At 50.6% G+C, this 17,333-nt stretch overlaps 1 protein-coding gene across 1 annotated transcript in view; it reads right to left on the reverse strand.

The window, feature by feature from the left end:
• Window positions 1-17,333, reverse strand: part of SH3PXD2B (SH3 and PX domains 2B) — a 77,414-nt gene that overhangs the window by 22,786 nt on the left and 37,295 nt on the right. Inside the window, exons 4-6 of the mRNA XM_084763368.1 lie at window positions 11,960-12,036; window positions 5,017-5,108; window positions 4,462-4,487 (exon numbers count right to left, since the gene is read on the reverse strand). Coding sequence (XP_084619494.1) covers window positions 4,462-4,487; window positions 5,017-5,108; window positions 11,960-12,036 — 195 coding nt within the window. The remainder of the gene's footprint in view (window positions 1-4,461; window positions 4,488-5,016; window positions 5,109-11,959; window positions 12,037-17,333) is intronic.

Below are 17,333 nucleotides of genomic sequence, written 5' to 3' on the forward strand. Positions count from 1 at the left end.
TAGTTTGAATCATCTTGAGGTCACCATCCAGCCAGTCTTCTTCATCCTAAACCCCTCACCTATGAACTCAGAAGTCTCCTGGGATGCTCCACATAGTTTGTTGGGAATCACCAACACAAAAATAGATGACTCTCAAATAGCTCAAGGTAGGAAGAAGATAGACACATGGAGGATATATATTTATATACATACATACATACATACATACATACATACATACATACATACACACACACACACATACAAGAGATTAAATTATGTAAGTACCAGTTTGGAAATACCCAGGATGCCAGGATGGAGAATGACCAGGAAAGGCAAAGTGGTACCAGATGAGTGGTCAGCCAAGACTTCCCAAGCAGAAAGCAGAGACTGAGGGAAGGTATCCTGGGAGTAGGGGAGAGCCAGGGTAAGTGGGGTCTTCCACGATGAGGAAGGCCTAGGAGCCTTCAGGAATAGAATGAGGTTGGGGGGCCGAGTTCTGCCAGGAGGTAGGCCTAGCCCTGAGAGAAGTCCCCGAGGAAAGCACTGGCCTCAGGCCAAGGGCTTGGTAAGTTTGACCTTTTTTTTTTTTTAAATCCTGAGGAGTCAATTAAGGTTTCTATGAAGGGAGGGAATGGCAAAATTTACAGCTGGCCAAGTGACTCTGGCTGCCATGTGGAGAGAGGCAGAGGCTGGCAAGTGAGAAAGCACTCCGGCCTGAGGTGTGAAGTCGTTGGGCAAGAGGCAATGGTGGCACTGGGGCTGGGCAGTGTTCCCAGGAGGGAAAAGTGTGGGAGCAGCTTCCAGGCAGGCGGCTCTCCTGGCGTCACACCCTGGAGCTGTGAGGGCCCTCTGCCCACTATGACAGATGGGTATGCACACAGAAACACACCACAGAAGACTTAAAAGGGACATCTCAGTTCAGGGGCATCGAGGAGAAGGGGCCAGCATGGCACGTGGTAGGGTGGGGGTGGGGGTGGGGGTGGGGTGGCTCTGTGAGCAGGTTCTGGCCACTGAGCCAGAGTGAGGGGAAGGGCGAGAAGAGGTGCAGAAAGGATGAAGGCTGGCTGGGAAGGAGCCTGGAAAAGAATGCCTCTCATCATGGCAAACCTTTCCAGCATCACTGTGCCAGAGGTGGCCCTGCCTGTGACAGATAAGAAAATCCACTGGGGATAGTAAGTGGATTGTCTTTTACCACACAGCTGACTACGGACAGGGAGGGAGGTAACGTCTGAGGTCTGCGGATCTTCTTTCCTCGGCAGTTCCCGGGTCCACCCCAGCATCCAGCCAACGTGTGTCCCTACTGTGTATTTCTCAGAGCTTATTGTCACTACCCCCAGCTCTCTGTCACCCATCACCTCCTAACAGGCCGGCAGTCCACCAAAGCAAGAAAGCTACATTGGCTGGGGTCTGAGACAAGGTTCAGCTGACCCTAGCAGACCGTGACCCGGTCGAGAACCTCCTGCCGGGCTAACCTGGTGTGTTCTGTTCTTCCAGGGCCCTGTGCAAGGGGTTGGTGAGCCTAAGATGCTGGCTCTTTGGGGGGTTCCTAGCCACTGCAAACCAGGGTTCTTTTAAGTTCAACAGAGCAAACCAGAGTCCACACCGAGTAGAACCTGCCAGGAACTCCTCCTCATGGGAACCACTTAGTCTTAGTCTCCCAACTGGCTCCCCACTTTGCCAGCCTCAACCCGCCATGTTGTTCATGATTCTTCACATAGAGGGATCATCTTCCCCCCAGGCAAGGTTCTCACCTCACATAAGAAAAGCCCAATGTCTGTAAAGCCCCGCCCAATCGATTAGCCTGTCAGCCAATCAGAACTCATCCCCTTCCCCAAGCCCCCACCCCAAAGGGCAGAAGGCTACTGTTCTCATTATTCCGCAGTGAGGAGACTGCTGGTTTTTGCCTGGCTACAATGAACACTGGGGGAAAGGCCTGAGTCTTAGAGTCAGAAGTATGTGCTCCGTCCTTATGGACCGAGGCTTGCTCTGTTTCACCTGCTCACTTCTCCTGGCCTAAATGGACATGTCATGGCTGGTGCTACCACAGCCATCTCAGGCCAGCAGGTAACCTTGAGAACACTGGCCAGGCACGGCAAAGCAGTAAGGTAGGCCCTGGATCCTTGTTACTAGCAAACACTGTGCCGTATCTTTTGTGTTTGGACTAAGAAGAAACACTATTGGATCGTTTAAGCAGAAGGGTTATTTTTGTCATTCATCCTAAGAAGTGTTCTCCTGCCCCATAGCGCCTACTCTACCAGAGAAACTCTTAAATTAGGTGGGGTTTTTCTTTCTTTCTTATGACGCCTTGAATTTTTAAAATGATGAGTAATGCCAAAAGTGGGATTTTTTTTTCCCCCTTCCTAAGTTCACTAAATTGCCAGCTTGCTGGAAGAGTCTGTAAATAAGCAAGAATCAAGAAGCAGGGCTCTTGCAAGCCACCAGACGACCCGCTCAATTGTGGTGAGAGTGATCAGCATTGGAGGCCGCATGAGTCAAGTCTGCAGGAGCCAGCTGGCTAGCACTGGGCCATGCTGGGGACAGACAAGCCTTCTGGCACAGGAAATGCAGGGGTAAGGTCTGCTTTTAATTGAAAACTCTTTAAAATTCAATCAAGAAGGCCGGTTCTGAAATCAAGGCAGTGTCCACCAGTCAGACAATAAGGAGCCCATCAGGGTTCCGGGCCTGAGTGGAGGAAGGTGCCCCGTGTTCCAGCCAGTGGGGCTATAAATAAGCCTGAGCCCCATCATTGCAGGTGAGTGCTGTCAACCACGGTCACCGCAAATTAGGGCCTCGGCTCTCTGTTCCAGACAGGTCCCCTCATCAAGCCTGTTCCAAACGGACACTCTTATCCTCACAAACCAAAGCCGTCTCTCCCTTCCTCACCCTTCTTCTCCGGCTCCTGCTAGGGGAGTCTGCATACTCAAAGCCAGAAACTCCGAGACAGGCCCAGAGTGGCAGCTGCTCTCTGATCTTTGCTAAGAAAAGAAACGTGTCATTATCCTGGCGGAGGGCCACTTGCAGCTTTAGCAGGATGTCATGGTGTGGCCAGTGACCACTAAACCCCAAAGGAGAGCCGGATGCAGTCAGCGAGCACAGGGGGCTGAGGGAAGAGGGACAAGGGGTATGCCTTCTGTCCTCCTTTTCTGCTTTAATCAGCCTAGAGGCCTGTAAAGCTGGCCCAGGCCCTGCTCCCGGGAGGAGAAGCAGACCACAGCCCTGAAATGTGGCCCTGCTCCTGATGCTATAGCGGGCACCTACAGCCTTGCGTGATAACCCAACAGTATCAGTTAGGCGGTACTGTTAAAGTGTTTTACATGTACTACAATACAGACCCTCTGACAATCTTATAAAGCGTGCACGTGTGCGTGTGTGCATGTGCCCAGGGTCTTGCGCGTGTTAGGTGACTGTTCTACCACTGAGGCACACCTGAGGCCTGGATGTCACACACGAGGAAACTGAGGCAAGGCCATCAGTTTTCACTTCGGGAATCTTTGTTTGTGCCCCTTCCTCCCCATGCATGGAGACCCTCAAACTTCCTGGAGTTCAAGGACATTAGAAGCTGGGGCCCTGGAAGCTCTGAAACCCAGCCTGGCTGTGCTGCCAGGAGCATGGGCAGTGAGAAGAGCTGGGACAGTCGTTACTCATCTTCAGAATGCACCCCATCACCCCCAGGCCACCTTCTCTTTCCCATGACCACCTCTGCTAGAAGACTGGAATCATCCTGAGAAGAGAAAGAAAAGCTTCCTGCGTGAGAGAGGAGCCCAGCAGGGCTTGAGTGACAGGCGTCAAGCTCTGCCCAGGACAGTGGCCTGAAGGAAGCTTAAGTGGCCAGCCAGGACTGAGGCTGTCAACAGACCAGGGCCCAGATCTGCAGCTGAGTCCACCTCCCAGCCCCTGTGCATGATGTCTTCTCGGCTCAGAATTCCCTTTGCTCTTTGGAAAGCTTCACCTCCAGTCCCTGAGATTCAGGGTCCCCATCCTCTGCCCCTCCCCTCATCCTCTCTGCCTCCCGGCTCTGAAGGCTGTGAGTGTCCACATTGCTTTGTAGGAAGCAGATAAATGGAGGCACAGGACCCTCCACAGCATGGCTAGGAAGACACCTGCCTGGCCATGCCATAAAGGCTTCTCATCTCATCCACTGCATAGTAGTTTTGGCAAGGGATGAAAGAGGTTCAAATCCTTTTTTTTTTGGGAGCCAGGGATGGGCATTAGTTAATCAATCAATCAATCAATCAATCATCAGCTCATCCATCCATCCATCCAATCATCTACATGTGCCAACCACCCATCCATCTGTTCACCCACCCCTATCTGTCTGTCTATCTACCCACCACCCCATCCAACTACATACCCGATTACCATCCATCTGTCCATTTATCCCTCTGTCTATCCATCTGCTGGACTACTATGTCCCCAGTGTGGAACCCCACACCAGGCACGTTGCAGGAATGAATAGAAGGGGATGAAATATAAGCTTACCTGATTTCTTCTTCCCGATGTGCTCCCTGTGTAGGAGAGAGGGGTGAGAAAGAGCCAGTCAGCCCTTGTTAAGTACTGGGCTGAGACCCCATTAGGATGCTGACAGTCTCCTTCCCATGGCATCCTCAGGGACCCCACCCCAGGAACCCAGGCTTCTTCTAAGAAAGCCCCTCATTTTTGATTCTGCCCTCTTCTGGATCTAGGGACCAACGTTTCTCTGCACTTGGGGAGTGGAGACCTTAGTGAAGGGCCTCTGCCTACCCAGCCATCACACTCTGATAAGTGTGGTGGTGGTGATGGTGGTGGTGGTGGTGGTGGTGAACAACTGTGGGTTAGGGATGCTTAGCCAGGTTCCATCACCTGTTAGATGGGACCACTGTTTCCCACTTTCAGTGGCTATGAAGCCGCAGGCAGCGAGGCTCTGCAGGGGGCCAAGTCAATGAACTCTGGCTTAGTTTTCACTTTGCTGACTCAGCATCCCTGTGGGTCTGGAAGGATGGCAGGAGGGGACGAGGGAGCAAGTTGTCCCCTGGGGAAGTCCACGGACCAACTTACTCTTTGGGAGGATTAAGGTCCTCGGGTCTTGTCTCAAAAAACTGCAGCACCTCATCACACTGGGAGATGTAGGGGGGCAGCTGAATCAGGGCCTAGAGCAGAGACATGGGTGAGCCCCGGAAGGAGATGGTGTCAGGAACGTTGTCACCAGAGGTTCTCAAACTCAGGCAGGCATCAGGATGGCACAGGGGGATTTCTACTGTGTGGCTCAGGACCCACCAGAGCTTCTGACTCAGCAGGCCTGTGGTGAGGCCTGGGACCAGGCATTTTAACAAGCTTCCTGGAGATGCTGGTGCCTTTGACTTGGAGAACACACACACACACACACACACACACACACACACACACACACACACACACACACGCAGTCTCCTAGATGTATGGAGGTAATACATTCTGCTGGCATAAGAGCAAACATTATATGTTCATATTTACCCAATCCAGCCCATTACCGTACATGCTATTTGGGAAAGCGATACATCCACTAACAGTGTGAACGCCATCCTTTTCCTCTTTATCTACCATACCCTGCTGTCTGCCATCATCTCTACCACACAACTGGAGAACATCTGGAGTGTGTCCAACAAGAGCCTGAACCTCCCAAGTTGAAGCTGCAAAGCCCAACGATTTGGATACAGGCTGGATGTAAGTCTCCAGAGTGATGGAGCGTTAGCATGCCAGCCTCCCACAGGCCAGTTGCTAGCCACCTGGCAGAGTGGCTCAGCTGGGTCACAACAGAGCCCAGCTGTGTCTACCAGCAGGTAGTATGAAGCAAAGTAAGGGTAAAGGCGGGCACAGGCATTTGTTCTGTCTGCTGGTCTACCAGGCATGTTCTGTTCGTGACAGAGGTGGCTCCACACTAAATGAACACTGCAGTTCAACAGACATTCAGTTAAGCTTCCCGCCTCTCCAAGGTCCCAGAGTGAGAAAGATGGAGGTGCAAAGCGCTCAGTGTAGAGCTGCTTCTGGGCCATGATACTACAGACATGGAGGCAGGGGTGCAAACATATATGGGAGGGATTCACACAGCCCTCCCCCCCCCCCCCCCCCGCACAGAAACTTCCACAGCTCAGTGGGGCTCTGCACTTCCTAGCTTGCGCTCCCTGGTGCCTCTCTTGCACCCTCTGGCCTGGTGCCGCCCGAGCGAAGAGACGTGTGCCATGCCATGCATTTTCTGTCTAACGGTTCTGGAAATTAAACCTGTGCTCCAGCTGTGTCCCTTGCATCAGAGTGCAGAACACCAGGTTCGGATGGACACCGTGGAGGTGCACAGGGGACTCCAGGGTGGCACCTCACGTACACTCCTGAGGGCGTTTTGACCCTACATCCTTTCTCCCTCCCTAGTTATAAGTTCTTAGATGTGATGTGGCCAAATAAATACATCTTCTTTGTGGTCAGCGCTTTCCGAGTCTTTAAAGGTCCCTCTGTGCCTAGAGTCAGGGAGCTTTCATTTTGTGAAACCTTCATAGCACTGCCTCTTACGGTGACGACTTTGAGTTCTTGGAGGCGAGCCCACTGTGCCATGAGGCTGGGGTTAGCCATATCCCGCACTCCCTCCCAATATGGAGACCTTTTATGCAGGAATCCGGTCTTGCTTCTGTCAGTGTCAACCAGTGTAGCATGCAGGGTCTGTTTCTGGGCTCTCAATTTGTTTCCAATAGCTTTTCTATCTGGTACCAATTACGTGGATGATGGTAACTTTACACTAGGTCTGGCAGGGCACTTTCTTGTGTTTTACTACATACCTGGCAGGCAGGTTTGGGTACCAACAGTCCTTGCCTACTCCTAGCTGTCGGAGATTACCACTTTCTACTAAGATCAAGCTCAGTGCGATGGATACAGTTACCTTAAGTCAGCTCACAGTGTCCCCAATAGCTATCTAAGTGCGAACAACAGCTCATGCATCCAGAACTACAGACCCGGTGACAGAAGGGACAGTTTCATGTTCTCTAAGGAGGACAGGTCCTATGATGCTGACCCAGGGAATCTGGGCAATCAAAGTATCAACATGTTGGCTTTGTTCTGACTCATTGGGAATTGGGATAGCCTAAGTGGTTTCTTCCTTGAGGTGAATTCATGTTTTCCGTATCATCCCATGTCACAGACAGCCAGTGTCTCCGACGGCTCCAAGTTCTAAAATCACCTTTTCAGAATAAAAATGTCCAGAGGCTAAGGAAGCCCTGGACCTGAGTGTAGCTGGACTTGGAGGGAATTGAGTGTGCCAGGGAGAAAACAGGGCAGATGGTGGGGGCAGAGGAACATTCCCCAGCACTGGGGAAATGTACAGGCAGGAATTATCCAGCTGGGCAAGGTGACCCTAAGAACCTAAAGTTCTTGCCAGCAGGGCCTGGACAAAGGATGCTACCTTCACAATGGCAATTTCAGGCTTTATAGTTTTAAAGGGGAACATGAGAAATGTAGTTCTTCTGGGAGTTGGACGGTAGTAGCAAACTGCTTGTCCCTGCCCCCAAGCCTTCTGAAGATGACAGGAGGGAGGAGTTTGTCTGCCTGTGTTAATCTGTTTTCTGTTGCTATACCAAAGTAACCGAGGCTGGGTCCTTTAGGAGATGAAGGCTTATTTGGCTCACAACTGTGGGGCTGGCCAGAGAGAGCCCCTGGCTGTGTCATAACACGGTAAAAGAATATAGAGGAGACCAAGACCATCATATAGTTTTGATTTTCATAACAGCAAGCTCTCGAGAAAACTAATTTTTGAGACCAGCATTAAGCATGGTTAATGCATGTCTGCCACCGGACTGTCAAATATCCAGCATAAAACCCTCCTGAGCAGCCAGGCAGTGGTGGCACATGCCTTTAATCCCAGCACTTGGGAGGCAGAGGCAGGTGGATCATGTGAGTTCAAGGCCAGCCTGGTCTACAAAGTGAGTCCAGGACAGCCAAGGCTACACAGAGAAACTCTGTCTTGAAAAACTAAAAAACAAAAAAACACAAAAAAACCCCTCCTGAGCTGCACTTTCAACCCACATTCAGACCATAGCACTGTGACACAATCTAGACCAGATTACTTCAATCTCTTGCAAGCCCCCTCCCGCCAATACTGTGGTTATAGGTAACTGTGGGGTTTCATTTCCTCATCTACACAAGAGGAATATGGAAACCCATCCTGCATAGCCGCTGGAAGGATGCGAGGAGCTCATGTCTGACCAGGATCTGACGACTCTATCCCTTCCTGCATGCCTCCTGACCAACAGGGGCCATCTGTCCCAACACTGCCCCCTCTAGTATGAAAAACTTTCAGATTTGATACAGTATAATTTACATGCCATAAACTTACTCATTGCAAGTTCAGTATTTTAGTAAATTATAGCGTTCTATCCTCATCCCCCACAATTCAGTTTTAGAACTTTTCCATCATCCCAAACATCAAAATTGCAGTTCATCTTCCCGCCCACAGTCCCAGGGCCCAGGAAACCATTCATCTGCTTTCTGTGCTCACAAACCCGCCTTGCCTGCACATTTCACTCAGTCTTTTGCATCTGGTTTCTTTCACTTAGCATCATGATTCTGCGATTCATCTGGGTCATATAATTTACCCAGATTTAACTGCTTGATATCAAGTTGTAGACTATCCCTTACACTGGCTACCATGACATACTGTTGCTAGGAATGTTTGCATCCAAGACTGTGCGGACAAAAGCTTTCTCTTACGTACAGACCCAGGGCTGACTGTCTGATAAGCTTCATGGGGTGTGTTGAAACAGGTTCTCCTTAGGCACCCATGCCGGCCTGAAGTTTTGTGATCTTTGTGTCTCAGCCTCGCAGAAATGGCCCCATTGTTTCCCAGAGCCTCACTAATATCTGGCACAAGTGTCTCATGATAAATGCTAATCTACAGTTCCTCAATGGCTCACAATACTAAACTTCTCTTCATGTGTTTATTTTATTTGTTTATTTTTGAAAAACGTTCTCATTTTATCATCCTGGCCACCAGGGCTGGCCTTGAAATCACAGAGTTCCTTCTGCTTCTGCCTCCTAAGTCCAGGGATTAAAGGTGTGTATCACCATGTTTATTATAATCCCTGTCCCCTCTTGCGTGACAGTGCTACTGGTATTCTTCATCTGTCTTAAAGTCTTTTTATTCCGGCTTCTTCTTCTTTTGTTTGCTTGTTTTTGTTTCTTGAGACAGGGTTTCTCTGTGTAGCCTTGGCCGTCCTGGAACTTGCTCTGAGACCAGGCTAGCCTTGAATTCACAGACATCCACCTGCCTCTGCCTCCCGAGTGCTGGGATTAAAGGCGTGCGCCATCTCCCGTTATGAGTTCTTCATGTATTCTCAGTAACTCCCTTACAAATGTTATTTACAAATATTTCTGTGTCATATCTTTTTATGTTGTGGCTTGCTTTTCTTTTAGCAGAGAAGTTTGTAAGTAGGTTTGATAAAGGCTAACTTGGCCAAATAATTTTAAGGATTGTTACTTTTGGTGTCCCGTTAAAAAATATCATTGTTTAACCCAGGGCCATGAAGATTACCTCCATATTTTTTTCCTGGAAGTTTTACAATCTTGTCTCTTTTATTTAGGGCTGTGGCCCATTCTGTGTATGTGTGCACATACATGTTCATGTGTGTATGTGTGTAGGCATGTGCGGAGGTGAGAGGTCTACACGGCTGCCTTCCAATATCACTGTTTGCCTTATTTTTTTTTCTGAGATGATGTTTTATTGAACTTAGATGTCACCACTTCAGCTAAACTAGATGGTCTGTGAGGCCCTGAGTGTCTCTTTTCCCCTTCTCCCCAGCATAGGGATTACAGATGTGTGCTGCCACACCTGGCTTCTATGTGGATGCTGGGAATCCAAGCACATGTCCTCATGGTCCAGGGCAAACACTTTCCCCTCCAGCTCCTGTGACCACCCCCACCTTTGAGCTGATTTTTGCACAAAGTGTGAGATAAGGGCTCGGGGTCATTGTATTTTTGTATATATACGGAAGCTGTGGGTGGATTTGGGGGTGAAAGGAGGGCACCTCAACTCTAATGTCTCAGGGCATATAAAGTTAGAGAAGGATCTTTACAGAAGTAATTGAAGATTAAACAAAATCCTCAGGGGTGGGCCTTAACCCATATAAATGGCGTCCTTTTGGATTAGGGTACAGATACATAAAGAGACCATGTCCTGTACAGTCACAGAGGCTCCCTGAAAGCCACAGACACAGCCTGAGAGACCCTGCTGCTTGTGCTTTAGCTTTCAGAAGTGACAGAAAAACAAATGCTGCTGTTGTCACCAAGATGATTTGTGGCCCTGATGAACTAGGCAGTAGCTAGTTGTCCCACATGCTCATAAAAGAACAAAAACAAAAACAAAAACAAACCCTCCTTCCTCACCACATGGTTCTGGCACCTCCCTGAGCGTCAGTTAGCCTGGCATTCAGAAGCATTTACTCCTGGTTCACACACAGCATTGTCCACGGGTCTCAGGATAGTACCATGGAGTCTGGATTACTGTAGGGTGTGAGGAGCCTTGTAGGGAGTCTAAGAAATGGCAAGCATGACTTACCTTTCAAAGTCCTTTGAGTTTACACACACACACACACACACACACACACACACACACACAGGGCTGATTTCGTCTGCATTACCAAGAAGGCCACAGTATTTCTCTCTTTTTTGTTTTGTTTTGTTTTTCAAGACAGAGTTTCCTTGTATCTAGCCTTGGCTGTCCTGGAACTCACTCTGTAGACCAGACTGGCCTCGAACTCACAGAGATCCACCTGCCTCTGCCTCCCCAAGTGCTGGGTTTACAGTTGTGTGCCACTGTGCCAGCTTGAATAGCCCGCAGGATTTCTACAGGATTAAATCCAGATAGGAAGAAAAGAATTTCTTTTTTTTTTTTTTACAAGAAATGCTCTTTTTGCAACTCCTAGTCTGCCAACTCATAAGAAGCAAATGCCCGACGGTTCATTTAGGGGGTTGGTGGGTTGGCTGGTCGGTTGGAGCCAGGCTCTCACCATATAACCCTGGCTACCTAGAACTCACGGTATGGGATGAAGCTTACCTTGAACTCACAGAGAGTTTTGCTTCTGCCCCAGAGTGCTGAATAAAGGCAATCCCCACCACACCCAGCCTTATTCATAGCTCTCTCGGTTTCTCTTGGCAATGCTTTGTGGTTCAGTGTATAAATCCTGCACTTTTGGTTAAATACATTTTTAAGGGTTTTACTTTTTGTACTGGTGTGACTAGAACTCTCCGTCTTCCCTCCCTTCCCCCTTCGCGTACATGCTAGATACACATGTGTACGGGTGCGGATAAAAGCCAGCAGTCGGTTACAGGGTGCCTTTCTTGACTGCTTTCCACAGCATTTTTTTTGAGACAGGGTCTCTCATAGAACCCAGATCTTGCTGGCTGGCTGGCTTGGCTGGGCACTCTGACACTCAGGATACAGGCACTTAGTGCCACGCTCAGCATATTACACAGGTGCTCAGCCAAACTCAGAGCCTCATGTTTGTGTGGCAAGCACTTTACTGACCAAGCCATTTTCCCAAGCTCTAGTGGAAGTGTGTTCATAATTTCACTTCTGGATATAGAAACAACTGGTGACTGCATATGGCACCTGCATCCTGTGATTGCACCATGCTCGCTCAATAGAGAGACTAAAGGAAATGAAAGCATGCTTCCTACCCCACTAATCCAATCCAACCCAACCGCACCAAAAGGCGGGCCTCCCTCCCTCTGTTGCAGTGGTCAAGGAGCAAGAGGCCAGCTGCATCCAGCAACAACAGGGGCTGAATGCTAACAGGAACATTCACGCCAGGCGTAGCACCACCACACAGCCACTGAAAGTGGATTCAGGTTGATTCCATAGTAGCACGGGGGAATTGGTGTGCTTTGTTTTGTTTTGTTTCCCACCCTCCCATGAACATTTGGCACTCGGAAAGGAAAACCAAACAGAACACCCACGAGGGAGGATGCTGTTGGCATCTCAGCTTACCTTACAGTACTCATCAATCGGTATCAGGCGTTTGACGGCTACGTCCCGGATGTGGCTGCGGCGGAAGAGGATTTTGCCTGCAGGAGAGGAGAGGACATTCAGCAAGGTGAGGACTAGTAGCTTGCCCTCTGCCGCCTGGAGTGGCTGTCTGGGGGTGGGCCTGAGTGGTACCAAGATTCCTGGCTGCCCTCAGTATTTCTGGGCTACACCAGGAGATAGGTTGCGTAGCCACGCCCAAACTGAGCTCCTTAAAGGCCTGTTGCTCTAGTGCAACAGCTGGGGAGAATGAGCCTAATGGGTAGGAGGTTTTTAGGTTTTATGAGGCTCTGTGATGACTCTACACCCCAGCCTCACCCCCGACCCAGGAGTAGGTCAAACACGGTCACTATGCATATTATGGGGCTGCACCGTGAAACTGTGATATGTGCAATTAATGTGAAGTAATCAGGATGACTGGCGTGGCCCTCATCCCTGTTAGAAATATGCACGAGCCTCTCTACCGCCTGAAATGCCCAATTAGTAGCTGTCAGGCGCAGCCCCATACTGCGCTGTGGCAGCAGCCGTTGCTTCCCTCACCCGCTAACCAATCCCATCCTTTCCCAAGCGGGCTCCACTCTTGCTCGGCCCAGGCTCTGGTAACCACGACTCTATGTGTTCCTCCCATGAGGTTCCCCTTTTGGACTTCTGCATCTGTGTGAAAATCATGTGGAAGAGCCCCTGAAGGAGGGGCTCCCCCAAGCTAAGCCTGTGCAGCCCCAGACCTCAGGCTCACGGGTGGCTCAGAGTGGAGACTAAGCCTCCCTTCCCTCCTTCATGTCTTTGCTCCCCGTCTAAGGGTCTGCTAAACTTCCGTGCTCTTTGTTTAATGATGCTGTGCCTTTCTGATCTACCCATGCTTGTTAAAAAAAGAAAAGAAAAGAAACATCTAGAAAATAATGCAGTGACAGAAGACAGGCTGTTTTTTTTTTGTTCCTTCTCTAAGCTTTCCCATATTTGTTGCTTTTAGAATCCCACAGAAGAGGGGAACAGTGTTGACAGCCTGATGTCCTCAGTGGGCCATCCCCACGGGAACCCCGGGGCCAGCAGGCTCTGCTGTTTGCCCTAACACAAAGGAACCCTGTTGGGATTCTAAGCGGGACATCTTTCCCAGGGCAGAACTTGTCCCCAACCCTGGGAGGTGCTGAGCCTTTCCAGCTCAACTCCAGATCCAGCTGGTGGCCGTCCCATCTCCCGCCACTGTGACAACCAAACAGTCCCACCTCCTACTGTTACTGGCCTCTGCAGGTGGAGCTCTTCACACTCCAGACTCCACTGCAGAGCCGAGGCCTACGAACGTTCACGACTAAAAAGTGCTCTGGGCCTAAAGGAGCAGCCCTGGGTAGCGGATGCTTTCTGCCATTCATCTGTTCTTCAGAGTGGGAGAGGATCCCCTGGCCCAACCCTGACATTAAAGTGTTCCTAGTTGGCTGCAGTCTACATATCAGGAGAGGAGAGCCTTATACAGGCTTCTGACTATAAAGGTAGTCAGTGGGCTCAAAATATTCACAGCTAGCCTGGTGCTACAGCCAACCTACACCACAGGGGACAGACCTGTCTCAAAGCCACCACACAACAAACGAGCCTGTTTGGGTTAATTCTCATCCCGCGCGTCCTCCCTCAACTTGATACAAGCTAGAGTTATCCAAGAAGCAATCTCAAATAAAATGTTTCCATAAGGTTGGCCTGTAGGCAAACCTATAAAGTATGGGCTTGGTTAAACAATTACTTTGGGGGGGTCCAGTCAACTGTGGGTGGTGTCACACCCCCCCCCCCCCGCCGCCTTCCTGCTCCCCACAGGTGGCTGAATGAGCTAGGAGCAAGCCAATGAGCAGCATTCCTCCATGGCTCTGCCTCAGTTTCCCTCAATGACAGACTGTGGCACGGACATAAAAGCCAAACAAACCCTTTATTCCCCCGACTCGTGCTTCAGTCGTGGTGTTTTATCGAAGCAATGGAAAGGAAACTAAGCCAGAGACCAATGCTGAGAAGGCTTCACCCTGGAAGGAGCTCAGAGGGTTGGAAACTCCTCACTGGCAATGGAGGGAGGGACCTTGGTGACACTTTGGGCCAGGAGAAAATCCCATTAGGTGGTTACAGCCAATCCTTCCTTTGCTGTGCACCCGAAGAGCCAATCAGTGACCAGGGAGAGCAGGGCTTTGTTTTTGAGGTCCCTTCCACAACACACCCAGAGCCTGGCCCTTGGGAGACCTACAAAGGTCTCTGTGTGTCCCTAACGCTGTGAGAGAATGCCTGTGGCACTCCAGTTAAGAACATGTTGATCCTTTCTCTCATCCTTAGCTTTCTGGGGCCAGTCAGCCACATCAGAGCCAGGTTACGCTCAGGCCAGGCTCCAGGCAGCCCGGCCAGCAGGCTCAGCAGTTCCTAGTTGGTGGTGGTGGTGCCTCTCTGGTGTGGGGATTGCCTCATACTGGAGTAGAAAGGGTGTTCAGAAGAGAGGATGGATTCGGTGGGAACGGGTCGCTTTTGTTTTCCACGGTGGAAGAAGGCCAAACTGTAATTCTTACTTTTCAAGTTGCATCCTCTGCCAAGTTGGCCTTCCCAGCCCTTGCTGGGATGGAAAGTCCGCGCAGTCTGGCCCTCCTGTCCCCCCTGCCCCCCCCCCCCCCGCCTTTGTGCTAACATGAAACTAGCCTTTGTCTTGCTGACAAGGCAGTCTGGGTAGAGATCTGACCTCAAGAGAGGAGACCCACTTCCTGCCCGTGGCGTTGACCTAGAGAATAGCCCAGTGGTAGGCTCAGAAGGAACAGGCCAGAGGTCCTGGGGCCCCTGGGGATCCTAAGCTGGGAGTGGGCACACAAAGGGGCTAGTCCCTGAGAGCAGCACGTTCATGAATTCTTGCTAGAAAAGGATTACATAACCACAAAGGCTTTTAAGAGCCAGGGAGTGGGTCAGGCTCAAGTTCTCTGCCTTGGGAAGGTTCCGAGAGCTGACTTTCGCCTTTCATCCAGAAAAAGCCATAGCTTACTGCTCCCTCTCTCTTTCTTGAAGAAAGTCTGGCTTTTAGAGCCTGGCTGAACTTGAACTCTTAGCCATTCCAGGAGGACTCCAAAATACAAAATCAAGAACCCCCCCCCCCCAAAGGAAGGGCCCCCAACTCTCCTCTCTTATTGCTTTTCCTGAGAGCTTAGTCGCTGCCAGGAATTGACTTTTGGGAAGCAAAGTCTTATTTAACAGATGTGGGAATAGCGACTGGGGTGGGGGTGGGGGGTTGGAGGGAGGGAAGGGGCTGGGGCCGGTGATTAAAGTCACAGGGCTGAAGAGGTTTGACTCCAACGCATGTGATTTACAGCCCCGAGTTTTGGCTACTGCAGCTGGCACACGGGGTTCTCTCCACTTGGGGAAAAATTCCAGTGTGGTTGGTTGATGCTTTCCCAGTGGTGGGACTAAAAAAATGTTAGTTTTTTTCCCCCAAAGGGTTCTCTCGGCAGAAGGGGCCTAGCAAACACAGCTAGCCCAAGGCTCAACCCAGCCAGGCTGCTAGTGCCTGAGAACTTACTGACTGTGCCACAGGAGAAAGGGCACCGGTGTGACAGGGACCCAAAGGAGGAAGCTGGTGAGCTCTCCGAAGAGTAGATATCTGGGGTGACTGTCAGCGTGCCCATCAGATGTGTGTGACAACGGCAAGTAAGCAACATCCCTCAGCGACCTATCAGACATTTACACATGCGCATCGTCATTATAGGACCACTCTCACCTTTAAGGGGTGTGTGCGCACGCGCGCGCGTGTGCCCGTGGTGACAGAGATGGAAGCAACTCCAGGCATGTAGCTTGGAGCCAGCCACCCCTTTGTTTGCATCCCAGGTTTGCCATCTCTGCATGTGTATGTAGTTTCTCTGGGTCCTGGTTCCTCCTTTGTGACAGGGGTGTGGTACTGACCACCTATAGGGCTGGGAGTGAACTGGGGTGTAATGTGTGTAAATAACTCAGGCCGGCAGTGCCGACCTCCAGCGACAGCCGTAAGTGCAGGTGTTGGAACTCGGAGCGGGTTCTGTTCTGAGTAATGCCTCTTTCCCACCTGGAGCTTTGGCATTCCTCTTTGTAAGGATATGGGGGTTCTGAGTGTGTACATGAGTGCTAGACAAGACTGCACTATGCCCTGCGCAGCAGCTGGCTTAACACTTGGCACTCAAGGTGCTTGGCCCCGTGACCTGACTATGTCTGGCCCTAATCTGCAGAGTCTGCGAGTGTGATGGGATAGCCAATGCCTCACATTATCCTGGGTCAGCCTGGAAACCACATCAACCCTTCTAAGCAGACAGCACTCTTTGACAGGGAGGTTAAAGGATCTGAAGCGTCAGAAAATGTCCATGTCCCACCACTGGCCCTCGACGATGAGGAATGCGGGCAGCTTGCAGATGCTGGAGGCCCCCGGCTGATGGCCATCAAGCAGACTGCAGTGTGAGTGACACTTGGACAGGAGTTTTGCTCTGGGACCTTCGGGTAGGAGGCTTGGCCTGGCTAACACCTTGACTTGGGCCTTGGGAGGGTAAACAGGGAACCCAGCTGAGCTGGCCAAGGCTTCTGATCCACAGAACTTTGAGGCAATAATGGCTGTTGCTAACTTGTGACATAGGAATAAGAAACAAACTCAGTGGTTATGCTGACCAGCTGCTGACGGTAAACACCCCAAGCTCCGGCTCCCACATGAGAGCCGGGAGAAGCTGAGCATCCCAGAGGTCAGGATCGCGCCCAAGGTCACACGGCGGCCAGTAAACGGCAGAGCATCTGACTCCAGTGCCCATTCTTAGCCACTTATTCTGCCCTTGGCTGAGACTTGACAGTGGCTCTGTACTGGCTGGTTTGGGTTAGCTAAATACAAACTAGAGTCACTCAGAAGAGAGAACTCAACTGAGGAATTATCTCCAACAGACTGGCCTGTGGGAGTGTGTGTGTGTGTGTGTGTGTGTGTGTGTGTGTGTGTGTGTGTGTGTGTGTGTTTTATCAATTGTAATTGTTGTGGGAGGGCTCAGCCCACTGTGTGCAGCGCCCCCTCTGGGCAGTTGGTCCTGAGCTATATAAGAAGGATGCTGAGCAAGCCAGGGCAAGTGAGGCAGCAAGCAGCATTCCTCCATGGTCTCAGCTTCAGTTGTTGCTTTACCTTCCCCAACGATAGTCAGGTTGCTTTTTTAAAAATTTATTTATTATGGATACAGTACACTTGCAAGCCAGAAGAGGGCATCAGATCACATTATAGATGGTTGTAAGCCACCATGTGGTTGCTGGGAATTGAACTCAGGACCTCTGCTTTTTCACCGCAGGGTTTATCACAGCAACGGAAAAGCAAACTAGGAATGAAACGGCCCCACCCACAACC

This window comes from Acomys minous, assembly GCF_964271855.1.
Source record: "Acomys minous genome assembly, chromosome: 16".
Classification (NCBI taxonomy): Eukaryota; Metazoa; Chordata; class Mammalia; order Rodentia; family Muridae; genus Acomys; species Acomys minous.